This window comes from Corticium candelabrum, chromosome 18 (genome assembly GCF_963422355.1).
Source record: "Corticium candelabrum chromosome 18, ooCorCand1.1, whole genome shotgun sequence".
Classification (NCBI taxonomy): domain Eukaryota; kingdom Metazoa; phylum Porifera; class Homoscleromorpha; order Homosclerophorida; family Plakinidae; genus Corticium; species Corticium candelabrum.
Genome location: NC_085102.1, coordinates 3,481,209 through 3,507,375, shown reverse-complemented (window position 1 = coordinate 3,507,375; position 26,167 = coordinate 3,481,209). Strand labels below are relative to the sequence as shown.

At 42.9% G+C, this 26,167-nt stretch overlaps 3 protein-coding genes and 1 non-coding gene across 5 annotated transcripts in view; 2 read left to right on the top strand and 2 right to left on the bottom strand.

Annotated features, from left to right (window-relative positions):
• LOC134193576 (villin-1-like) overlaps positions 1–511 on the top strand; it is a 6,858-nt gene extending 6,347 nt beyond the window's left edge. The window contains exons 22-23 of the mRNA XM_062662399.1: positions 107–199; positions 262–511. Of these exons, the coding sequence (XP_062518383.1) occupies positions 107–199; positions 262–372 (204 nt within the window). The 3' untranslated portion in view covers positions 373–511. The remainder of the gene's footprint in view (positions 1–106; positions 200–261) is intronic.
• A 25-nt stretch (positions 512–536) lies between these two features.
• Positions 537–5,232, bottom strand: LOC134193577 (uncharacterized protein C7orf57 homolog). Its single transcript, XM_062662400.1, has 9 exons — positions 5,148–5,232; positions 4,838–5,038; positions 4,256–4,364; positions 4,076–4,186; positions 2,427–2,552; positions 1,971–2,073; positions 1,862–1,917; positions 1,745–1,798; positions 537–672 (listed from the first exon to the last, which is right to left on the bottom strand). Exons 1-9 carry the CDS (start codon positions 5,170–5,172, stop codon positions 606–608), a joined length of 852 nt encoding a protein of 283 aa, XP_062518384.1. The 5' UTR covers positions 5,173–5,232; the 3' UTR covers positions 537–605.
• Positions 5,233–5,574: 342 nt separating this feature from the next.
• On the top strand, positions 5,575–20,599 carry LOC134194181 (trafficking kinesin-binding protein 1-like). 2 transcript variants are annotated; one of them, XM_062663099.1, is made up of 12 exons: positions 5,575–5,989; positions 6,051–6,115; positions 6,399–6,515; positions 9,699–9,859; positions 12,941–13,025; positions 14,256–14,334; positions 14,424–14,497; positions 14,797–14,853; positions 15,747–15,878; positions 18,165–18,199; positions 18,261–18,781; positions 19,828–20,599. In XM_062663099.1, exons 1-12 carry the CDS (start codon positions 5,641–5,643, stop codon positions 20,322–20,324), a joined length of 2,172 nt encoding a protein of 723 aa, XP_062519083.1. In that variant the 5' UTR covers positions 5,575–5,640; the 3' UTR covers positions 20,325–20,599. The 2 variants fall into 2 exon arrangements, with proteins under 2 accessions (XP_062519083.1, XP_062519084.1); XM_062663100.1 differs by having other exon boundaries at positions 19,668–19,971.
• LOC134194426 (U2 spliceosomal RNA) lies at positions 10,617–10,808 on the bottom strand. Its single transcript, XR_009972203.1, has one exon. It is a non-coding gene; the product is annotated as a U2 spliceosomal RNA (small nuclear RNA).
• Positions 20,600–26,167: the final 5,568 nt, after the last annotated feature.

Here is a 26,167-nt window from a genome sequence, read left to right as displayed (position 1 = left end):
GGCATGCATGTTGCATCTTCTGACAGACTTTTTGTTGTTGTGTGAGACATAACTGCAACTATAAGATTTAATGCATGTCAACCGATTATTGTTATTGGTCTATCAGGAACTAGTGAAATATGACACCAAACACCCTCTTGAAGCTCTGAAAAAGCCAATGGAACAGCTACCGCAGGGTGTTGACCCATTCTATAGAGAGGTGAGATACTGCATCCTCGTGAATCATCGGATTTCTTCATAACGTTCTGATTTAATCTCTAGCGTCACCTTATCGAAGAAGACTTCCCTAAGGCATTCGGCTTGTCACGTCCAGATTATGAAGCCCTTCCCAAATGGAAACAGATCCAGCTGAAGAAGAAAATTGGATTCTAGAGACAGGTACCCAGTACAGGACAATTTTCGTCCCGCATTGACAGCAAAAGTAGCTGATATGTTTTGCATGTGTTGTCTTGATAATTGTTGTTGCAGCATGCATTGCAGCTCAATAAATTTCTTTAACGATCATGTTTCATTCGTGGTCACTATGGAAGTATAGATAATTACGTGAGTCAAGTCTGAGGGTATGTTTGATAAGATATAAGAGCTCTCTTGGACAAGTCACAGTGTCAAGTATCCACGTTTGTCTTGCGCTGAGATAGACTGTCGCTTATCTTGGAGGGTATATTAGTGAACCTGTGCAAAACGAAACAAAATATACCAACTGAACACGTTGAGTGTATTAATTAACATATCAGCTGTGGTGATTCAATATGCTGTATGCATGTACAGTACGTAGTAGCAAATGAATTTCACAAAGTCATACCCTCGTTGAAAGTTATACAAACAGATGGTCTATAACCGAGTAATAGTGTAGTGTCATTGGCTTTACAGATACAATACCTTCCAAAATCCATGCCAAACCAACCAGACTACTGTGTATGGCCCTGAACAGCATGTTTGGGTACAGTCATCTGACATTGGTTTAATTACATACGTAGACTCTAATATTCAACAACACGTTAGAGTAACTAAGTACTAAACGCAATATTGTTGAACAGTCTTTATCATAATATTAAATTTAAAGGTTATGAAAATGCTGTACATTTGAAATAAAGAAGCACTAAAGTGCTAAACCCTTGGCTGCTAGCTTAGGTTTACTACACCTACTGGCACTACCCTCACAAGCCAGGCTCTTCCGCGCAGTTGCTGAGTGCCAAAAGCTCCTCCTCCTCCTCCTCACGTAATTCACGTGCGTTTAGCTCAGCAACTGCACAGAAGAGCCTGGCTTGCGAGGCTATACTGGCACCCAGAACCGTAGAGAGAGATTCTACGGCTCTGCTGGCACCTGAAGAGCGTATTAATGGGGCTGGACACATTGATGACATGCGATAGCAATTCGATATAGACCTCTTGAAAGCATGCAAAGACATCATCACATGGACTGGCACGCTAATTAACGCCAGTGACAATGATGAGAGCATGAGCTGCATTCCAATTGTTCGTCTGTTCCTTCCTTCAATGAATCAATCAATCCTCCAATCAATCACTGGTAGACAGACCACTGCAATTACCTCCTTGCGCATGCGCACCTCTGGTTATAATCATACAGTTTGTTGCGGGTGTTAGAAAATGTTACTATTGCTTGCATGAAAACATGCTTGGATGTGTGGCATATTGGTAGTGAGTGTACTGGATCCTGCTAACCTTATCACCACGCAACAAGGTCGAATGTATTAATGGAAAATTTCAATAGGTATTTGCTTACCGTTTTATTTTAAACAGTTCTTGTTTGCCAACTTCTTCTGTGTACATCGGTTTTCTATAATGGCAGGATCACGTGAGTTTGATATGTTATTTTTGATATCTATAAACAGTTGATTACTTTTTAGTTTGTATAGCCTTTAGTGTTAGCTGCTTCTTGTGGGCTTGCTGAGCACGCTAGATGGAAATAGAAAATACTCATAATCCATGGTGCTCAATGTGGGACTCACTGCTCGTAGTTGTCGTTCGTCTTCTTGCTTGTCACGAGCATTGAACCACTCTCTCTGATAGTCCATGGAGATAAGCCGATTGAATGCAACCGGTCCGTTATGTCTATTACAGACATGCACAGATACCTTGAAGGATTATTGATTGGTGTGTGCGTGCATCTGTGTGTGTGTGTGTGTGTGTGTGTGTGTGTGTGTGTGTGTGTGCGTGTGTGCGTGTGTGTGTGTGTGTGTGTGTGTGCGTGTGTGTGTGTGTGTGTGTGTGTGTGTGTGTGTGTGTGCGTGCGTGCATGTGTGTGGTGTGTGTGTGTGTGTGTGTGTGTGTGTGTGTGTGTGTGTGTGTGTGTGTGTGTGTGTGTGTGTGTGTGTGTGTGTGTGTGTGTGTGTGTGTGTGTGTGTGTGTGTGTGTGTGTGTGTGTGTGTGTGTGTGTGTGTGTGTGTGTGTGACAAATAACTTACACAGGAGGAAGCTGGAGTTGTTGTTTTTGCTGCTTTACAACATGATGTGATGGTGCCAGTGGCTTAGTTGGACTTCTCTTGACTTTTTTCTTTCGAATGGGAGGTAAATGATTTGCTTCTTGAAGACTACATGATACAAAAATGGAGATATAAAATTGTTGTTTACGTAGATAATATCAACATTATTTATGATGCTGGCATACATCATTGTTTCAGTTCTTCTTTCTAACATTTATTTGTTCCTATATCTGCCTGCCTTCTATTCTGGTTACCTGTCGGCTGTCACTGTAGTTTGACATCAAATTACATTTAACCAGCAAAGGTTATGTAATACATGTGCTACAGAGTAGAGTAGAGCACTCAAGTAGTAAAAGCAATGAAAGCTAACACGTACTATTAGCAAAGCAACACATGTATCCTTACGAAAAATACTTCAAGTCAGTTCCATGTTAATAGAATAAGACTGTGGAGTCTAGTGATTGAGATAGACAGCATCATCTTGCCTTCATTTCAACATCAGTGCTAACACACTTCAGGAGTTACATTGGGCTTGACTGTCTGTCTGTCTGTCTGTCTTCATTTATTTCAATACATTTTAAGCACAATTACAACACTAAATATACACTAATCCTCGTCTCTGCCTCAAACTTAAAAAGGCTAAAACCACCTATGCCATTTACATCAAACGCAAAGAGTCTTAATTCACTACCATAAACTACATCTAAACTGTATGTAATTAACTAACTAGTGCAAGCTACATTGTACATCCAAATTTTCACCCATGACCCTATCTCCCTGACCTCCTGTTATCCTCTTCAATTTTCCTAGTATCACTCCAGCATTAGCTTTCTGCACAATTACAGCTATATGTTTCCTTCAGTAGCAGACAAACTCAGAATGGTTTTTCTTCCCTTCACAGTCCCTTGCTCTGGATGCACGAGTGTTCAAATATCTTTCTGCTTCTTGCCCCCATCTCCCAAAATGTTCAAAGACTAACGGGACGAGTGTTGGACTAAAATTTTAGTAGTACCTCCACCGGACAGGGCTAGTTTAGCATATTTCTTCCTCTTTCGCTCCTTTCTTGCTGAAGCCGCGAATCCATCTTCTTCTGCCGATTTGATAAGACTTCAGAGCTCCAAGAATGAGCAAAGGAAACATCCAAGTCAACGTTCTGTCTGTCTGTCTGTCCGTCTGTCCGTCTGACTGTCTGTCATATCTTTATATTTCATACATATAAACTATTACAAACTATAGATACAAAAGTCCGTTATATATCAATTAGACCCACACGGGTCTCTAAACAATTATCAACTTAGGTTGCATGACAGACAGACTGTCTGTCTGTCTGTCTGTCTGTCAGTATACATGCATGTCTTGACTATATGTCTGACCGTAGTCATAATGTCCCATGCAAACTCTGAGGCAGGATTGTAGATCAGAGAGTCACCATTAAATTATCTAAAAAGCAGATTGACCCACAGAGAACCTGAGACTCCGAGGCTATGGTCTTACAGCATGTCGAAAAAGTGTAGATTTAACTTATTAGTAAATGTGCTCAAGACATGCATATTTCTTCACACACGTCAGTTCTCAAACTGAGAGGCAAACTAGCTAATATACAAAGGTAAGAAGTTTGATTGTATTAGCACCTTGCAGGCCACTGAAATGGAGCACGGACAGACACAGTAGTTGAATTCTGCTTCGTTGGTTTATGCTCAATATGTACAGACCAGTCTGGCTTCGCAGCAGGTGGTCGATCTCTAGAAAGGCACAAGAATATCACATAGAGACTGAGGCAATTAAAATCAACACAAAGCTGTATGGTTTACTTCTGGTTGTCTTCATTTCTTGGATCTTCATAATGATCGAACCAGTCTGGCCAAGGATAGCCTACAGGTTTATTTGTTGTTGTCACTGGATCTCGATACACCAACAAATCTAAAAATTAATATTAATAAAATAATATTTTCATAATATAATGATTTAGACCAGCTGTTAATTATGTTTGAAAAATACAACTAACTGTATGTAGTGTTTGACTATTATAAATTTATTAAATATTATTAATATTATTAAAATTGTTAATATTACTAATCAACCAAATCCATGTGATCTGTAAGGTATGTCGTAAGCACTATATATTATTATAGCTAAAATGTTAGTGCAATGTAATCACACACACACACACACACACACACACACACACACACACACACACACACGCACACGCACACACACACACACACACACACACACACACGCACACGCACACACACACACACACACACACACACACACACACACACACACACACACACAAGAGCACACATCCTATAAATCTTCTAAATACAAATTTAGTTTTGATCAACAATTGATTAATTTTAAATGTATTTTGTCTGTCAGTTTCCCACCTTTTCGTCCACCTTGTTTGGCTAATTTTACGTAATTGGTATCACTGTCATAGACGACTCCTCGATTTGGTTGTTTCTCTCCCCTTTCATCACCCTGATCGGCTCCCTTTGTCTCCATACAGTTCAAGTCTGGTATCTGAGAGGCAGCCGGTGCGCTTTGAGGCTGCTCGTTCCTTTTGCTGGGTGCATAATAGAACCAGTCTGAACGAAAATACAAACGGTGAAGAAGACAAGATCGATTGGAAGGAATACCATAGCAGTCTATGAGAACGAGCAATAATTCAGCGATGAAGACATGCTGGGAGCTTACCTTGGCCTCGATCTGCTGTGGCCATGCGTGAGGAGAAGCTGTTGGAATACAACTGCTTATCTTATACGGGATATCGGTTGCGCAGCAATGGTTTTAACGCGCGTTACAAGTAGGTTTTATTTAACGTTTATAAAGCAATCAACTTGAGGACAAAAGTTATTGTTTGGCAGTATTAGAATTTATACTCTAATTCAAAATTTTATAAAATTATTTTATTTACATATAAAAATTTGGTACCGTACACTCTGTACGTGTAATCTGTAATAGCGCACGCTAATGTGCCATAAATACATCTATGAACTTTAAAATTATGTGACTCCTAATTCTAGAGACTGTGTAACACCCTTAAAATTGTCGACAACATTACTTTCTACAACATATGCTGAGTGGTGATAAAATTTCAGACTGCGCGTGCGTGAAATTCATTGGCTACCCAAACAGATACCTACAATTCCAATGGTTTGCGTGTCCTTTCACTTTTCTAACCACTAACATGGATTCTACCAGTGACACTACAGGTGAGACACAGCTAGTGTCTCAATGGACTCGACCTACCGACGGTGTTACTAAGAATATCAGCCACCTGGACGACGACAACACAATGTCGCTAGAAAATCGCGAATCTCTAGGCCCAGCGGTGGGAGCAGAAGATTGCGACGAGGGCTGCCGTCTCAATAGAGAAAACTCAGAGGAGATTCTAGAAGAGGTCTACGAGTCCTCGGTTACTCCAGGCGACGAGAACGCTGAATCTCAAGCGCCATGGGAAAGCAGCGAGCCACGTGACACGCGAGAGAGTCTATTCCAACTGCTAGGAGACGTCGACAGCCTAACACGCATTCATTGTAAGACTGAATGACAGGACCAGTCATGTAGCCGGTCGGTAATGTACCCTGTCATTTGCAGTGGCGGCGTGTACGGACGACAGCGAGACGTGTGGAATGAAGGACGAAGCCGACGCCAATCTAGAGGTTGTTCTCGATGGTGTGAGTACGCATACCCGCTATCACATCGACGCGTGAAACTGTAGACATCGTTGTTGTCAATTTGTTTGCTACTACAGTGTGGCTACATGTTTGTGCGCATCTTGATTGCATGAATTGTCTGTGGAATGTGTGTGGAATACTGTGGCTACAGTAGTAGCTGACATTTTGGTGTGACGCGTAGACCAACGTGCGTGTACACGTGTGGTCCTGCGCTTTCGCACCTCGGTGTTGTTAACTGGTCTGCAATGACTGTTGTTTGGCTTGTCAGCGGCAAGCGGACTTAGAGCTGGCGGCGAAGATTGGGCAGGCGCTTGTGCAGAAGAACGAGGCTTTGCTGCAGGAGCTGAGCATGTCACGACACCGACAAGAGGAACTGGAAGACAATGTAAGGGTTGGTGAATATTGTTCAGTTACTGTTCCGTTGTGAGTACTGTTCTCGATAATGGGGCATAAACAGTAATCATTAGACCATGTCAGGCAATAGTTAGGTCACTCAGTTGTCTAGTAAGTCGTATTTTTCATATAGAATTGTACATTACTTTTGGATCTACAGGCAACTGCTAGCTTGTATTGAGCTTGCTTAGCTGTGGTGTCAGGGCAATATGTAGGAGGAGTTGTGACATTGACAGTACAGTTTTGCATTTTTATGCAATTGTTGACTTGTTGTATGAAGACTAATTTGCTGTTTGATCTGCTTGGTTAATTAATTAATTAAGTAAATTAATTTATGAGGATTAGCATGCAGAGATTAAGATCTGAATGCCTATTGCTTCCAACTTTCTACAGTACTGCTGAAATTTGGTGTAGCTTGGTGTGGTAATGGCCAAAAGTTGTGTTTGTGTAAATTTTAGTAAATTAGGTTTATGGGACTGAATTAATGAGGATGATCTTAAACTTGATATCAAATCATCTGCTCGCTATACTAGACATAATTAGATAATAAACTTTGCTGTAATTAGTGTACTACTGGTTGTGTTTGTAGTGTGTGTTTGGGTTGTGTTTGTTGCTGTCATGATACACATATTTTCAATTACTAATACTCGACGCAGACCTTCATTTTTGAGGTGTGTGATTACACTCACTCTCCATCGCACTGACTCCTAAAGTTGAATTGCATTGTGTAGCGCTCCTCAGGTCATTAGGACACGACTTAATGTCTGAATCTGCAGCTTATTTATTGTGAACTATAGCATCGTACCAGACACTTTAGCTGTTGTGGTCATTTCCTCATATGTCATAACAATGCCACATAGGTCTCCGTAGCCTTGGTTCCAGATGCTTTCCCGTACGTCTACACGTGACAGGTATATGGGGTCAAAAGTAGGAGGAGCGAGCAGGAAAGCATCTGGGCACACTGCTAATACAAATGAGTTCAGGGGCGGGAAAGCTATTAGATCCAAATTATACCATTAGTCTGACTGCATTAGGTTGCACAATGCAATCGTAATACGATGTAGGTAACTCATCAGTCAGTTCCATTCGAATAGTATCGAAGCAGTCGGTAGAAAACAGGCTAACCACTGAACGACGCAGTGAACTTCGTCTGCAACAACAGCAACGACGTGATCGCGGAATCAACTCTGTTGGAGGGCGTTTCTCCAAATGCAATAGACTGCCAAACACAATGCTGACATCAGCACGTTGAATCTGTTCGCCTTCAAACAAGCTAGCGCCTATCATTGCAGCTGTTACACCGTGTTCTGTCTACCTGGTCTCTCATGAGAGAAAGCAATGGCTTGGATGGAAGAACAGTGTGCATTACCAAAGACTCACAGAGTGTTGCACACACTTAGCATCATGGGGAATAACATAGACTTGCCATTGCCAGTTGGAAAACATGCAAGAACGTCATCTCCTTGGGCCAGATGACATATCATGTATGCAGATCGAGGTGCTGCAACAACTTCACAGCTTCGATCACGAATTGAGGACAGCAAACAGTTACTGCTTCCGCTATTGAATCATCTGAGATGGATCTACGAGGATTGGTCCATGTAGTAGAGGAGTAGCTTCGATTTCTAATTCACTCGGGAAGACCTCTATCGCAAGAAATGCTGCAGCTGTTGTAATACAAGCCTAACTGTGTTCCTAACATTGTTAATTAGCATGTCTAGAATGGTAACCGTAAACTAAGTGGTATTGTTCTTGTTGTAGACCAATCAAAACCACCGCTCGGAGCGAGCAGGAAGTTTCTATTGGTGTGGAGCGTTTCATGTTTAATAGATTTCCCGCCCCTGAACTCGTCTGCAGTAGAAGTGCGCCCAGACGCTTTCCTGCTCGCCCCTCCTACTTTTGACCCCCTATACCTGTCACGTGCAGTAGTACATACGGGAAGCGCCTGGAACCGAGGCTAAGGTCTCCGAGGCCTGAGTTTTGATATCTACAATGCGCAACATGAGAGAAGTTGTAGCAGTGTTATTTGTGTTTGTGTGTGTGTGTGTGTGTGTGTGTGTGTGTGTGTGTGTGTGTGTGTGTGTGTGTGCGTGCGTGCGTGCGTGCACACGTGCCTGCATGCCTGCGTGTGCATGTGGCGTCTGTAGCTCAGTTAGAGAGTTGCAATTGAAGAATGGAAACATCCGGGATGTTGAGGTCGTAGGTTCGCTGACGAGTACAGATATAATTTCCTTGGGCAAGAAATTCACACACAATTGCGTCTCTTGACTGGAGAGTATAAATGAGTACCTCATCTTTGACTGGGGTTGGACTAGACTGCTGGCTTGGCAGAACATCATGCAGTATATATGTGTACGTGTGGACTTGAAGTCCAGTTCCATGGCTGTGCCAAAGTCAGTGCCCTTCGATTCTCTGGCGAAGCATCAAGGGTTTGTCAGCGGGGCCTAAAACTCCGAGTAGTGTCGGGGTCCCTACCTAGAAATAGGCAGGGGGTGCTATCTTCGGAACTTTCAAAGGTCATATCCATTTGTCCATTCGTGTGTTTGTGTGTGTGTGTGTGTGTGTGTGTGTGTGTGTGTGTGTGTGTGTGTGTGTGTGTGTGTGTGTGTGTGTGTGTGTGTGTGTGTGCGTGTTGACTGTCTGGCAGATCTGAAAGAGCCACAAATATACAACTTGCTACTTTCGCGAGTTGGAAAGTTGGCAATTCTGTTGGTCTGAAACTAAGAGAGAAGACAGTCACGAGCTGATTGTCAAGGTATGGTGTCAGACCTACTCTAAGTATCGGGGGAAAACTACACGAGATCACTGTCTGAGAGCGAAAGCATAACGTGACTGTTTCAAGTAATAAGCTTGAAGTTTGTCAGTGGTACCGACTTAGTTACTAGAGTTAGTTACTAAAGTATAGCGCACGTAGCAATAGATGTGTCTATGTAATCTGAATCACAATCGGCAAAGTTTTAGTATAACGCTGAATTGTTGTCATTGAATGTGTGACTCAAAGTGACATCACTCTCCCTAAACAATCCTGGAGGGCGATTTGTCACTCCTTTGATTTTCAAATATTAGCTATCTAATTTTTGAAAAATGGTAATTTTTTGCTTATTTGATCTTTGTATGTACTTTTATAGTTCAGTGTGTTGAAATACATTGTAGATAGCAGATTTACTTTGATTAGATGAAACAGTTGGCACACGAGCTGGGACAGAAAGAAGACCTTCTGAAGCAGATGTCTGCTGAGTGGCGAGAACAGGAAATGGTTCTTCTTCATCCGAAATTCTGGAACCACGTTGAAGACTCGGAGAACGGAAGCGGCAGACTAAGACAACAGAGTAGTAGGTGAGACACAATCTATTTCGAGGTAAACAAGAAATTTTATTAATTGGTATTGGCAAACAGTTGTCACGTGATTGATGTGGCTTTTATATGCAGTTTGTTGTTTCTGTATGTGTCTAGGTTTAATTACGTACCAAGGGTACTGTTTGAGTGTTTTATTGTTGGTCAGTGTTTTGAATGTTGTGGTTTCTAGCATAAATCTCTATTTTCTGTCATGTTGGCACTTGTGGAGATATAGTCATGTCATATAGTGTGTTAATTTACACAATCAGTGGAGGACATAACTTGTTGACTGGGCATACGAAGTTATCAGACATCCTAATTTGGCTTGCAGCGGTGGGCATAGAATAATAAGTCTTATATTAGTTGCTCATACACATACATGCATGTCATGTGCATAGCATTGATGTTTATTATGTGGGACTTAGGCATGCAGACATGGCACAATGATGAAAGTGCTGTCCATGTTACATATTTTCTGCACCTACCTATAGCATTATGCTACATCTAAACTATGGCAAGTCTTGAAAGTCGTGACTAGCTGCATTGTAAGTCTCAAGGAAGACACATACATTAGTAGACATTGAAATAGGCTGCCCTTGCTGCCTGGACAGATGCTGTATTGATTTGGTAAGTACATGACCATGATGTCCAACGTCTGATGACATCTATATTCTACGCTGTCATAGCTGGGTGACCTACCCCGTGACCGCCCAGATCTGCTTTCTTGGTTCTTCCATTGGTTTTCATGTTCCCCCAAAGGGGATGCACTGTGCCCAGAAGTAGTGCAATACTGGGACAATGCGCGGGAAGGGCGCAGCAAGCTGCAATCCCTATCCCAAGTTCCAAAGATTGAGTTAATCTTGGAGCCGAGCTATGCCCGGCGTCTCAGAGATTAAACTGAGAAGAACAGATACTACACTTGATCTTAGCCAAAAGGCCGAGAAGCGATAACGAACAGCCTGTCGCGTGCTTGTCTTATTGGGTTGGGGGCAATGTAACTTGTGGGTGGCTTGGCGAGTGTTTTCGATTTGACTTGTTGGCCTTACAGCGGACTCAAGTGCAGTTATCTTTTCAATGTCGTAGTGGAAAAAAGCGTAGATGAGTGTTGGAAAGACGTCGTTCGTGAACGTCTGACGGGCGTCTCCTGTGTAGGCGTGGCTTGCGGGGGTGGGGTGCGACGTATGACATACGTATCCGTCGCACGAGCGTCCGGAAACGTCTAGAGTGTGTGCAAACGTTCGGGTCGTCGTTATTTCACGTGAGTATTTGTCGTTCGTGCTGAGGAAGCAGCGTAAATCGACGGAGAGAAGTCCCGCTCAAGTGGGCGTGTCTACATGTGCACGTGAGTGCGTGCATCTGCTTTGGTCATAGCTGTGTGTACACGCTTTCTCCTTTTCTGTTTCTCCTTTTCTGTTTGGCCAGTAGTCTACGGGTCAAGTCTGAAATTCGCAAGTTGCGTTGTAACTTTCTTCCAACAATCTGAGGCTAAGGTTTATTGTAGTGTACACCTATAGATCACCATCCATGTATGTTGGCCTTGGATCAGATGTGGAGGAACTGAGCGACTAGGATTTGATTTGTTCATGATGGTTACCATAGTAAAGAGTGTCTTTTGCAAGCTCCAGATGACTTTAACTGTTGACTATCGATTTCTGTTACAATTACAGATTTATAGAAGTGATCGACGTGTTTTTCAGAGATGATGAAGCTGCTGATAACAGTCATGATTGTGTCCATTGTCCTGGAGTCCCTCTTACACACAAGCGATAGGTAGATCAATAGTCCAGAACATACGTAGAAGTACGAAACTGCGTTTGTTTTTTCAATATTTAATTAAGTTAAGGCAAAGCACAAGGATAGCCTTTTCTACCATCCAGTTAGGACGCTAACAGATACCACAGCTGATCATGAGCTCTGTAGTAGACATGCATCCCTAGCAGTGTACGTGTTTTACCCTAGAAATGCAGTACATGAGACAGGGAAATGAATAAGTTAATTCCGCTATGAGACACAAATGTTACCGCACATGAGAACGCACACATCAAAATCACAAATGGCCTGAACTTCTTTGAACTTCCATTCGAGTGGAAACAGAAAATCCAGACATGACACCCAGCAACAGATTGGACACAACACACACACACACACACACACACACACACACACACACACACACACACACACACACACACACACACACACCACACACACAAATGGACAAATGTTAAGCCCTCCACGTCTTTCGGCGTTGACCTTGAGGTCAGTTGCGGAGATAGCTCCCCTGCCTCTAGAGACAGGGCCTCCATGCGTTATGTGGAGTCTTGGGGCCAGCGTTACAATCCACCTGGAGCTTGGCCAGAGTCATCCAATGGTACTGACAATGGCGTAGCTCTGGGACTGGACACCAAGGCCCACACGTACCCGTTTGCTGCATGATGTTGCTGCCAAGCCAGCGGTCTTGTCCACCCCAGTCAATGACCAGGTACTCATTTATACTCCTGAGTTGAGAGAAGCAAGTGTGGGTGAGTTTCTTGCTCAAGGAAACTGTGACAGTGTTGCCTCCACCAGGATCGAACCTTCAACCCTCATCGCGGAATAAACATCCCGGATGTCATCACCAATGCTGTACCATCTGCTCCACCACACACACACACACACACACACACACACACACACACACACACACACACACACACACACACACACACACACACCAGACTGCCACAGTTAGGACAGCCACCAATCGGCTCATTAAATACTGATTCTAGGACATTTTTGCAGCTGCTGTCTGACCTACTTGTATACATGTACGAGAAATAAACTTTCAAAGATCTAGTAGTTGATTAGTACAACGTAACTCTATTTCTGAGCTGATTTTCAGACTTGTCCTGTAGCCTACAGACTACATATCTTATTGCATTTAGTTTTCTTGTGTGCAGGATACCAATGTATTATTGAAACTATGAATTATATTAATTAATTAAGGCAAAACATAAATGATAATATTTCAAAAGGAAAGTTAGGTGTAGGAAACTAAATGCTATGCCAGTTCAATTTTCAAATAGTTGCATTTTCTTTCAGTCCTTCGATTTGCTCCGAAGATGTCGAGGCTCTACAAGAAGAATGCAAGCAGTTATCCGTGTCGAATTCGGAACTGTTGGAAGAAGTGAGGAAATTCTGTCAGACACACACACACACACACACACACACACACACACACACACACACACACACACACACACACACACCAACACACACCAACACACACACACACACACACACACACACACACACACACAACACACACACACACACACACACACACACACACACACACACACACACACACACACACACACACACACACACACTAAACCCTAAACACTAAACCAGCCCATCTCAAAAGATGATGGCATAAACAGTGAAAAAAGCAAATTTCTACTCAGTTTATCTACTACCATTTTTAAATTGGTAATGTATTGTACAGTGTCCTGAATCGTTTAGTTCTCCACACAGCGAGAGATGTCAAACTGCTGCTTCTTGCTAACCGAACAGTAGAGATCACCCGCACGCACCATACACCATCGTTCTACTTCTTTCGACGCCGGAGACCAACTTCTTTCGTCCATGCTGCGACGCCATTTTCACTGCTGGACTACGTGCACGTGACCTCTGTCTCCATCCGCGATAACCAGAAATAGACGTAAAGTCACAAAAATGAGTACTTCGACGTTGCAAGCAATCGAAGCACTTTACAACATGGGAGTAGTGCAATGGGTGTTCTTTGCAAAGAGACATGTTGCTGTAGGCTCGCTCCCAAACGCTGGGTGTGGCACTCCTGTCGATCTGAGATGGTTTATCTTGATGATGACGTTTGAAGATATCGCAGAAGCCAGATGGTAAGCCGGAGAGGGTCAAATCTTCCAGAGCCGATACGCTCAGGAGGCTGCCATGCTACATCTGGGAACACAACACACACACACACACACACACACACACACACACACACACACACACACACACACACACACACACACACACACACACACACACACACACACAGAGGCGGGCAGACAGATAGACAGACAAACGGGCAGACAGATAGACAGACAAACGGGCAGACAGATAGACAGACAGACAGACAGATGGGCAGACAGACAGGCGGGCAGACAGACAGACGGGCAGACAGACAGATAGACAGACAGACAGGCCGGCAGAAAGATAGACAGAGAGACGGGCAAACAGATAGACAGACAGACAGATAGACAGACAGACAGACGGGCAGACAGGCAGGTGGGCAGACAGACAGACAGATGGGCAGACAGATAGACAGACAAATTATAAATGAGGATCTGTTAGATTTATCTATACTGTTTGTGTTAATTAATTTACTCAGGGTCTTGACCTTCGCGTGCAGTCACTTCAGGTTGAGAAAAAAGAGAGCGATCTAATTACTCAGTGTGTACAAAAACTGGGTGAGCGGATGAGCATGTGTCCGTATATTGAATTGTTTTCAGTGTTAGTTATCATTTTATATCATTTTGTGTCTTTGGTTTAAATTTAGCTGATGCTGATGATCGTATAGCATGGCTCATCGACGTGGCTGATCAGAAGGCCGAAGAAGCGAGAAAGCATGATGTATGTGTATAAATCATGACACATTTGTATTGTAGTATTCTCCATGGCCATACACAGCCACGTGTTTGTTGTATGTATTTGTATCTTCACCACATGTAGTAAGCTTGTTGAGTCAGACTATGTAATCTATTGTGGAGTATTGCTTTGTAAGTTTTCTTGAAGTTTGTGTAATCATCTAAGTCTGTTGACATATTGTCTGATTGGTTACGAGATTATTCAAGTTGTTTGTTCACTTTTGTGTTGATGGTTGTGTTGGTCGTTTGTGGTTTGCAATAATGGCATAATGTTGTTTCGGTTAGGCCGAGGCAAAACGACTGAAGGATCATCTGGATGAGTTGAAGAGTCGAAGTGAAGATGTATGGATGTGGCTTGTGTGTGTGTGTGTGTGTGTGTGTGTGTGTGTGTGTGTGTGTGTGCACGTGTGTACGTGTGCTTGCGTGTGTTTGTGTGTGTGCACGATCGTGTTTGTGTTATTTGCTGCTTACACATTACCAGTGATGTTATGTACAAAATTTTGAAGGCCAGACCAAGTGAATTTTTGTGTGCGCATTTTGGCCGGTCCAGTTCTGAGCTTGGCCAAAATAGAATAAAATTTGATGTGTGCATGTGCAATGATACTATTCTTGTGAAAACAGATTTTGTTACCTACATTCTACTAGTAGGTATCGATGAACTTGCATGTGGTCCAGGAACTGTATCACGTTCTGCTCAGTATTAGCATTATTGGTTTTACTATCTATTTTGTTATCTCACGTTTAGGTCGTACACGTGCAATAAGAATTGCGCATGCTGAAAGGGTCACGTGATCATTACTCATTTTATTTTATTTTGGTCAGTCAGTCCTGTTTTCAGTCCAGTTGGTCTGGCTTAAATTGTCTAAGGTCATAGAGTCTTGTCTTTGTCATATGGAATCTCAACCTGTAGAAAGTTGCATTGAGCCGAATTTGAATTATTGGTAGAAAATGTATGTACATTTGAACGGTCAAGGACAGTGAAGGATTTAGTCAAGATTTCTGTAGTGGTGGCTGACTGGGATCGATTGCTATACTATAGAGTATCTATGGAGCATGTAGTGTCTGCATGTAATACGTACATGCCACTGCCGCAATGCATCAAACATGGCATATACAATTACTTGTGTATTGACATATTGATACAGATTAGAATGCCGTACAATCAAATTTCGTACCTTTTGTGACTGTCTTATAAATGGCAATGATTTTGAGTGTAAGATGTGGTGGGTGTGTAGTTCGTGAAGAGCGATCATGAACTTCATCAAGAGTTGCTGTCGGCGAGTCAGAAGGAGCTCGAGTTGCAGGCTCAAGTGACCGAATGGCAGAACAAGTATGTGGAGTGTCATGAGATGTTGAAAGTGGCACAGGTATCATTATCATTATATTGATCCGGCAAATTTTCTATGCATTTGTTTGCAGGCATGCACACTTTGTGTCGATCGTTGAGTGTTTGTCGGTCATGCAAACATCTTGTATTAGCTCAATACGTGTGTGTTGTGTAGTGTGTCGATGTGAGTGCACTCTGTGTGTGGACATTTTGTGTGTGGACGTTTTGTGTTAGGAAGTTTGTGCTACGGTGCAGGATAATATTTCAAATTTGGTGTTCAAATATTTGCATTTCTAAGTATTTCTCGGTTTTGAATTTTTAGGTTTTAATTTTTGCAATAAAGGTATTCAAAATGCCTCATTTTGTTATTTTTTAATATTTATGTTTTTAATTTTAAGTTTTAAATTTAAATTTTGAAAATTTAATTTTTAATTTTAATTAATTTTAAAAATTAGTTTTTAAATTTTAATTAATTTTTAATTTTTTCTAAAAGTGAAGCGTAAAAAGAAAGATTTTAGATGTACAATTTTAAATTTAAAAATTTTTAAATTTTAAAAATTAAAAAAATATTAAAATTAGAAAACCAAAAGATAAATTAGAATGACAAAGTTAGAAACGTGAATATCATATTTCTTCGAATTTTGGCCGCCCGCTATAGAAAGCCGCCCTCATTTAGCCACAGCTGAAGAGACTTGTTGAAAATAGAGGCTACTTCCGGATTGAGGCCGCACTGGTCTGCAAACTTACTGGCCACACCCATATCACATGCTTTTGTGGTGCATCGATCTCATCCAGAGGGCGATTACTAACATGCACTGATATGCCTATAGTTTGAAGTAGCAAACTTTGCTCTTTGTAGGGACTTTCTAGCATGGTGCTGCATCTAGATATTGTCTAGACAATGGAACGTGTCCACTCGTCCAACAAAGTCGCGGAAGGACTCATACAATACTTACATTGTCTGTTGGAATTTGTTCCGTTTCTCTGTGGTTGCAAATGATAGTTCTTTAAGGCTTCAGGAGAAAGGAATAACTATTGCTGATCGTATGCGGAGCTTCAACCTATGACTTACCTATTGTATTTGTGCATATATTGACCAAAATCGGTCTACATTTACAAGCTATCGCACTCACCTGCTCGTGTCTGATTGTTAGCATTATGAGTTCAGCGTGAAACGTACACGCGATCAGACATACTGGTAGCACTTCTACAAGTTTATAAAAATCGCGTAAATCCCCTGCCGTCCGGATGATGAAAAGGGATCGAGGACTGTGGCTGGTTGAGTCTAGCGTATAGGTGAGATCTAGTAGACGTCTATTCTACCGGTTTCCTCAGACTAGCTACATGTAGTAGACCAGCCTTGCCTGTATATGTCAAATGAGACACATTGTAACGTCATGTATCAGCAACGGGCGGCAGAATCCATCAAAAGACACACCTTGCTTGCCGTTTTCATTCAGTGAGGCTCTAAGAATACGTGCTAGTCTTGCATCCACTAAGAAAAAACAAGTGAGATTGTAACAGAACGATTCACAGGCCCTCAAAACTACGACTACGGCCCCTGGCGGATGTTGCCCCCACGACACTGCTGCATGCAATGAGTGAAACTGCATGATCAAGTGCGGGATTTCGACGTTGCTCATTGGTTGAAGACTAAACTGCCTCAAAGTGCGCACGTTAGTAATCGTCCTTCTCTGAATCTCATCCTATTATTACATGCACTCATCTATGAATCGACCTAATAGTTATAACATTTGCAGCTTAATCTGCCGTGGTTGGCACCTTCAAAAGCGTCCAATTATGTCAACAAAAAGAAATGTGATGTTCAAGAACCAACGTGTCACCGTGTGAAGTAGAGACTTAAAATAGAGGCCATCCTCGAAAACAAGCCGTACTCGTTTAGAGTCCGCAGTTCCGTATCTTGTTAAGAATAGAGGCCAACTCAATTAATAATAAGATTAATATAATTTTTTGCATCCATAATTTATATTCATAAATATATTTAATATAATATTTACACTATTATTTAGATAATATTAATTTCTAGAAATGTATTTTTATGCATAATTTATATTCAGAAATATTTAGGTAATATAATTGTTACATTAATATTTTAATAGATAATATTATATTAGAAATATAATTTTTTGATGCATAAATATTTAGTTTTATTAATGCATTGGAAGAACAATATGCTGCTTCTGCAAGCCAAATTAGAATTCCAATAAGTTTTTGTGGATGTCCGGTCAACCACCAGTCGTTATATCCAGCACAGTGTTTATGTTGACGTCCAGTCTATGTATTGATTTTTCTTTGTTCGTTTTAGGATGAGGTTCGGTACTGGAGAGGACAAAATATGATGTATATATACATTGAGAAGAAATCTAAATCGTGTTTGTGTTGTTCATGATGCTCTCGATAGGTCTGGTCACATGACTATGACCAACAGTGGTGCCATTCAACCTTCAGGCCAGCCTTCACTCGATGACGAAATCCAACACACCATAGAGCATGAACTATTTACTGAATCGAAGCCGGCCACGTCGACTCCTCAAAAACAGCTGTCCGATGTTGCTCGAGTGATGCAGACGGTGAAAGCAGCAAATCGGAATTTGAATATCGAGGAGATAAGTGGAACGACCGACATCGACGACGACGAACTCGCCGCACCTCTGGTCTCGTTTCACGACATAAGTCTTGATTCTGGCGTCGAATCCGAGCAGCACAGAGCCACCGAGCGAACTGAAGTTGGTGTGAGGTCGACGTCTGTGAGCAGTCAGTCGATCGTGGCTCAAACGGCAGTGCAGCCTGGTCGGTCGTCTGACACTAATTTGTCGGGTGAACTCGCATCGGGTTTTGCTTCTGAGATTCGGTTGCGTACGATCGATCGTGTTCAAGTGTATTCTGCACCTGAGAAGCTACAGATCGTCAAGCCTCTTGAAGGTTAGTAGACTGATGATTGCGTTTTGAATGTGTGTATGTGTACTCGGGATGTGTCACATACACTGTACTGTCACACACAGGCACACACACACACACACACACACACACACACACACACAGACACACGGACACAGACAGACACAGACACAGACACACACACACACACACACACACACACACGGACAAGCACACACACACACGGACAAGCACACACACACACACACACACACACACACACACGGACAAGCACACACACACACACACACAGACACAGACACACACACACACACACACACACACACACACACACACACACACACACACACACACACACAGACACAGACACAGACACAGACACAGACACAGACACAGACACACACAGAGACACGGACACACACAGACACACACACACACACAGACACACACACACACACACACACACACACACACACACACACACACACATGCACACGCGTGTGCACACACACACACACACACACACACACACACACACACACACGTGTGCACACACACACACAGACACACACACATACACACACACACACACACACACACACACACACACACACACACACACACACACACACACACGTGCACATGCATGTGTGCATCAGTCGGGTGAATCGTGTCTGCAGTTGCCATTGCAATTTCAAAATTATTTAATTAATTTCTAATTAATTTTGCAATTTCAGTAAATATTCTGACAGTATGTGACACATCCATGTTTACAAGATGTAATCGATTAAACACTAAAATGACTGATTTGTACAGCAGAGAAGTCACATGCCCATGACTTCTCTGCTGCACTGTCTAACTAACCATGCTAACCACTAACAAAATTTTTTCCATTTGTGTTTTTTTCCAGTTGTCGGATTTTGTCTTTTCTTCATCTCCATTTTTGTTTTTCTATTCTTCTTCTTTCTCATTATCTTCTCTACTATCATTGCCGTTCCTCTTCTCTGTGCAGTGATCTCTTTTCTTTTCTTTTGATTTTATTTCTCTTTCTCTTGTCTACAACACGGTAGGCTCTAGAACATTAGGCAAGTGGCAGCAACTAGCAGCAACCGGATCGAGTGGATTTGGTCAGTCAACATTAGAGTTACCTGGAATTCAGGTGAAGCAGAGAGAGCAGCAAAGGACATCAGAGGTTGATGTTTTGGGCGAAGAAACACAAACGCAGCAGAGAGGTCGAGAAAAGTCATCACGCGGGTTAGGAATCGCATTGGATCCTGATAATCAATTGAAAGGTATTGCACGACGAGTGTCAGTGGAGAGTCCGCGTCGTGAACAACCGGTTGCACTTAAAAACGAAGAGACGAAGGTAGAGACTGATGTGGATTTGACGTCGACTACATCTCGACCGTTCGGTTACCTTGCTAGTCTTTTGAGTCGGCCGGTCGGTCCGTTTGGTTCTCTGTTGTCTCGGAGTCAATCGATTGGGTTGAAGAGGCTGCTGTCGGCTTCGTTACCTGTGAAGCAATCTCTAGCTGAAGGACACGACTCTGAGGACTCTATTGAGTAGGCTTGAGTCGTGGTTTAGTGTTTTATGTGCAACTGGAGAGTTCGATAATATATTGGACTGTACAGTGGAATTTATATTGTCAGTTATTTATTTGTATCATATTCTGGTGTATTTTAATACTGCAATTTGGATGTGTCATTGTTTGAAGCCATCACCAGCACCCATGACATGCAGTTGTAGCTCACACGCTAATGAAATGTGATATCAGACAGTAAAAGCCATTGACTACTCAGTTACAAATGCATTAATGGAGAGCCAATAGCAACGGGCATTGCTATCAGCAGTTATCTGAATACTCGTGCATGCTTGAATACACGTGCATGCACAAACACTAACCAAACGTGTAAAATCCTGATTGGAGGATAGAGAGGCAGCGATTTCCTTTGAGTGGCGAGTGTCTCCAGCTGGTCTTTCTTTGGCCCTGGGGGAGATGACAGGCTATACTCTCGAGCCTCTGGTGTGCTGAGGGGAGTTAGAAATCAAAAACAAATAATATATGTATGCTTGTATGTATGTATGTGTGTGTGTATGTATGTATGTATGTATGTATGTATGTATGTATGTATGTATGTAGGTAGGTATGTAGGTAGGTAGGTAGGCAGGCAGGCAGGCAGGCAGGCAGGCAGGCAGGCAGGCAGGCAGGTATGTAGGTAGGTATGTAGGTAGGGCACAAAGGAGAAAACTGCCACTGAGAGCCATTATATTTGTCATAGTATTGTGTGAATTTTGTAGCATTTTTACATCTTATTAGGAGTTGCAGCAACTTCAAAATAAAACAGAAAAATTGTATGCGGAGGATATGATTCCTAGCTGAAACAGAAGTCCTGTCTCGATCGTGGTCGTGTCTGCAGATTGGAGTTCTACTTCCTTAGAAGTCAACTCCGTTGGGCTAGTCATGTGATTAGGATGCCAAATTCAAAAATGCCTAGACAGCTTTTGTATGGACAACTTAACTAGAGAAGGAAAGACATCAAACTGAAGTCGGTCCAAAATTGCAGTAGAAGTAATGTCAGCCTTGCTCTATCATTATGTTTGTAGTCATGCTTACCTACCTAGATAAACAAGCAGATATTGCAGATGTTTGTGCGTACCGCTTCTTCATTGTTTGTTGCTGTTACCGTACCTGACAGGCTGTTTCTAGGCCGTAATTACTTAACCATAGCTAGGCACCCAAAGGGGACCCTCTTATGAAATGTGGCTGTGTACGCACGTTAACCATCTTTCGAATTGGCAGTTGCTACGCTCAAGAGACTCCCTTATTCACGCTGCTAATTTGTAGGAAAACTATCGGGGTACTTTTGAAAGATTTCGTAGACCGACATAGGCGTAGAACGCGGTCCGGCATAGCCGGACCAATATTCGAAAAGACCGCTTTCGCCAGATGCTCAATGGCATCAACTTCCGTTTTACTGATATAGCCGATCAAATAAGTAATATATTGGTGATTGCGGCATCACATCGTGCAGCCAGACCATTACTTTCTATACGTAAAAGTACTGAACTGCGAGACTAACAGACCCGGATTCGGGAAGTGTGAGAGATGTGAACTATGATATAGTGTTGCCCTACCCATCTACTAGCGCGCGCAACGTTGACCCACCCATTAGCGCGGGGTAGGACGGATCAGGCTTCTGATCCTACGACCTTGTTAACCACATCCCGTGAGACGAGCTGAGGTCAAAGACTTACTAGACTGTGCGCAAATGTTTCGAGGTTGTCGTGCAAGCTATCGATACGCCCTACGGATGTTCAGATTATCCGGAACATCTCGCGAACTTAACTTCAACTTGGGTTCAACGACAAAGGCTGCCAGCTTCCTTGTATCTTCAGATTTCAGGTACAATATACGCCTGCTGTAGAGATGTAAATCTGAGCTTGTGTGCAGCGCTATCTGCTTGTATCTCAACGTGCTTTTTCCTCAGGGTTGTCCACAGAATACAAAAGGCATGGCGCTCCGCCGTGCCTTGGCTCCCGCTTGGTACAGGCCCGCCGTGCTGTAGTGAGTAGGCAGTGGCTACTCTAGAGTCCGTTCACACATTTTGCGCGGTGTGGGAAATTTGTAGATCTCGGGATTCTGAGCGCGTACAAGTAGTAAGTTAGTAACTGTACGTACCGAAAGCAAGTGGAGACAACCGGTAAATAGAGATGGGCTACATGTAATGTAGCCTCGCAAGCCAAGCTCTTCCGCGCAGTCGCTGAGCTAACCGCACGTGAATCACACGAGGAGGAGGAGCTTTTACCGGAATTGCTCCAGCGCGAGAAGAGCCTGGTTGCTTTCGAGAACGTCATAGTGACGTGGGACCCCGGATCCGGTTTCATAGCTTGCATAAGGCTAATTCGATTTCCTAAAGAGCTCGTTAATGTAGTTGCGCTGATACATGAAGTAGAGAGGTAGCCCTCCGCGGAGAGCGCGTGAACACGAAATCCAGTGAAGCTGTTGATGGACAAACTGCTGATGAATAATGAGCGTAGGAATGGCCTACATGGGACTGGTCCGCTGAACCTACACTCTCCAGCAACGTTTCTTTCTACTGAACTCATCTGCAGGTGTGCGCGAATTGAAATCGACGTAGAACTGTTCACCACTCTTGCGCGTCTACTCTGACATTTATAGTCTGTGGGGGAAATGGTGTGAGAGCTGCCGGCCCAGTTTCACTCAATGGTTCATGAAAACAGTGGCCTAGAACTTGTTGACCTCTCCACGTCATGATCAGATTGGCGTGTATTGCTAACGCAGTCTATGTGACGGTACTTTCGACTCAGCAAGCAGCACTTTTGTACGATATTGGCTCTCCTCACGGTGAACTGGAAACATCTACGCATGGGAAAACAGCAGTGCAGTGGACCTACCATGTTCAGGAAGTGTAGAGTTGACTCGTAGTTGCACGTGTACTACGTACGACTTGTTTCAATGCACGGACTCTGACTGCTACATATATACACTAACCGCGTACAATGAGTTCATTTCTCAAACTACCGCGCTGCAGATCTAGATTCGGCGGTGTGCTGCTGGCGAAACTGAATGCTGAAAAGGAGTCGTGACACTGCAGAATATTACATGGCCGAGCTGTCTACATACGTACTAGAAGCGAACGATGATGTCAACTACGTACTTCGTGCAAAACAAGCAAGTGTGTGAAGCGATGTTGCGTGTTCTCAACTTTCATACCTACATGCTTACCTGATAGAATTAGCTTTATCAAGCTATGAAACTGGATCGGGGGTCCCACGTCACTATGCCGTTATCGAAAGCGACCAGGCTCTTCTCGCGCTGGAGCAATTCAGGTAAAAGCTCCTCCTCCTCGTGTGATTCACGTGCGGTTGGCTCAGCGACTGCGCGGAAGAGCCTGGCTTGCGAGGCTACATGTAATGTAGTTATGATTATTTAACCCCAAAACTGACAAGTTCCGCATTGTGATGTGTAAAGCGCCGTCCTAGACCCGCCTCGTTTTGACATAAGCAGATAAGCTAAATGTTTAATTGCATTCTTTTAGAATCACCATACACTAATTTAATTAGTTGTCTCTGTAACAGTTGTTCTTTGAGTCTACTGTTCTCTTGTGTAGCTACGAGGACAACGAACTTTGTATTTTCAAAATTTGCAAAGTTGTTTGAGGCAAGCAACTAATTCTTTGCATATTATTTTAGTTCTTTGCCTAGAGAGCCTGGGATGTTTGGTGTGATGGTAAGACCAATTAGGGGGATGACTGCCATATGGTATGAACTTGATTGCAATACAAGTACCCAAAAAGCAACAGTGGTTGTCATGCACCGCCCACAATTGCGTCGGTAGCAACTGCAGTTTCCCCTCTAGCATCACTAAACGTTTTTAATTTGGGGTGTAGCTACTGCAGAATATTAGACGGCTTTAGAGAACTAACAATGAACAGGTTAACAATAGAAATAAATGAGGAAGACTTGACAGAACTGCGACAAGATTCTCCATAGAGACGGAAAAAATGATAACAATGACTAGCACAACAAGCTCGATTCTTGTTGCTATTTTGTTGGGAGCATCTAGGCGAATCTAAGGCGTATCATTGTAGCGGAGTAGGTAGCGGTCTGTAGATACGTTGCCCCTCCCAATGACGTGTTGTCGACTGATTATGCGAATCAAGTATCTATTGCTCGAGCTCTGAAAATTTCTCACAGGCTTTAACGGACTTTTTAGTTTGACGCGTATTCCAAGTTGTGATATACTGCAATGTGTGAGTCATACTAATCCTTGACCTAAACCCCCTCCTCTTTTTAGCACAATGATTGTGGTAAGTTATTGTGAGAATGTGCACACGCTAGATTAGTTTGGCGATAATGAGTGCTCCATTACTGAAAGACAACGTAGCTGCCAGTGTACTTCCCCATGATGCTCCATCAGAGTTAATTCCCGTTCGTGTCAGTGGCGATGACAACTGCCTCTTTGATGCCTTGAAAGTGGCATTGGCTGCAACCGAAAAATGTTTGCAAGTGCCAACGGTTAGTGATCTTCGAAGAAACTGCACCGACGAACTGGAAAAGAACGGAGCAATTTACACAGCCCTTATTGTAAGGCAAGCCCTTAGCATCAGTGTCAGGGATGGTGACACGTTGCATCCAGGATCATTAGTTAGTGCAGTCATGTCTATCGAATTCTGTTTTGACAGCTTTGACAAGTGTAGCGGTAAAAAAGCGTAGTGTTGTAAACTTTAAGAGGTGTTTTCTTTTCTTTTAACAGGTAATGGCATCTGATTCCCGGTAGAAATTGTCCAAAAGCGTTGCAACAAATGAGAACAAAATAAGTTTTAGGTTTGGTACACATCAGGAGAACACTGGGTATATAGACAGGTCTATATATACTATCTCTAATAAGACTGTCAAGCAAGTTTGATTGGCTTCTAGATTAAAATGCGTTACGCTAAAAATTGTGCGGGGCGTGGTCAGATTTTGTTTTCGACGGCGACAAGCAAGCTGTCAGACTTGTTAGAGAGGCCATGCATGCAGCTGCTAGAGTATGCATTGTCTAGTAACATTTTATGAGACCTTGTAGAGAAAGACGCGAGTTCGACCACAAATTATTCGAGCACCGCGGGAACAAGGGTGTCTGATGGCCAAACTTCTGATGTTTTCCATACCATGAGGTAATTAGTTGTCATTGTAATGCGGCATCTCAAACAGATGCGTAACCATGTGGAGGAAAAGCACGAAGAGTGGTGGAAGGAACTATGCTGTGACGAGAGCTCAGTGTGTCAATATATAATAGAGCCTGCTCTTCCTGAAGATGTGATAGCCAAACACAACATAACAATACTTCTGAGAATACAGATGCATTAATTTGTCGAGCCATCACAGTACCATTGCCAGATGAGTTAATTGCCCACTTTAGCACAAGACTTGGTCCCCTGCAGAAGGTGGGGTCAATGGTCTCTGCCATGGTACTGTACCTCATGAGCTGTATTCAGTGGCGTAGCTCGGGTGTGCTTAGGCTCGAGAGTCCAGCCGGTCTTCTCCCCACCCCCGCGGCGGAGAAAGACCGGCTGGAGACATTCCCCACTCAAACAAACCGCCGAATCTGTCCCCCAATCAGAGTACCGTTTAATGTTTGTGCATCCTCGATAGGAATGCACGTCGCTATTGGCTCTTTGCTAATGTAATTTCGCTCTGATGCAAGTGCGTGTAGTCTCGACACGTGCCAACCTAGTCTACAAACAACAGGTCAACTCTTTCCAGCTCTTCTTGTTGTCTGTCTCTCGTTCTAAGAGTGCTAAACTCAAAATTTACCACAGAGGCCAACCAAAGTCCGACCGCAACCTACACAAATCTTAGCTCTGCACGTCACCCGCGTTGAGTGCAAATACCACGTTTTGTAG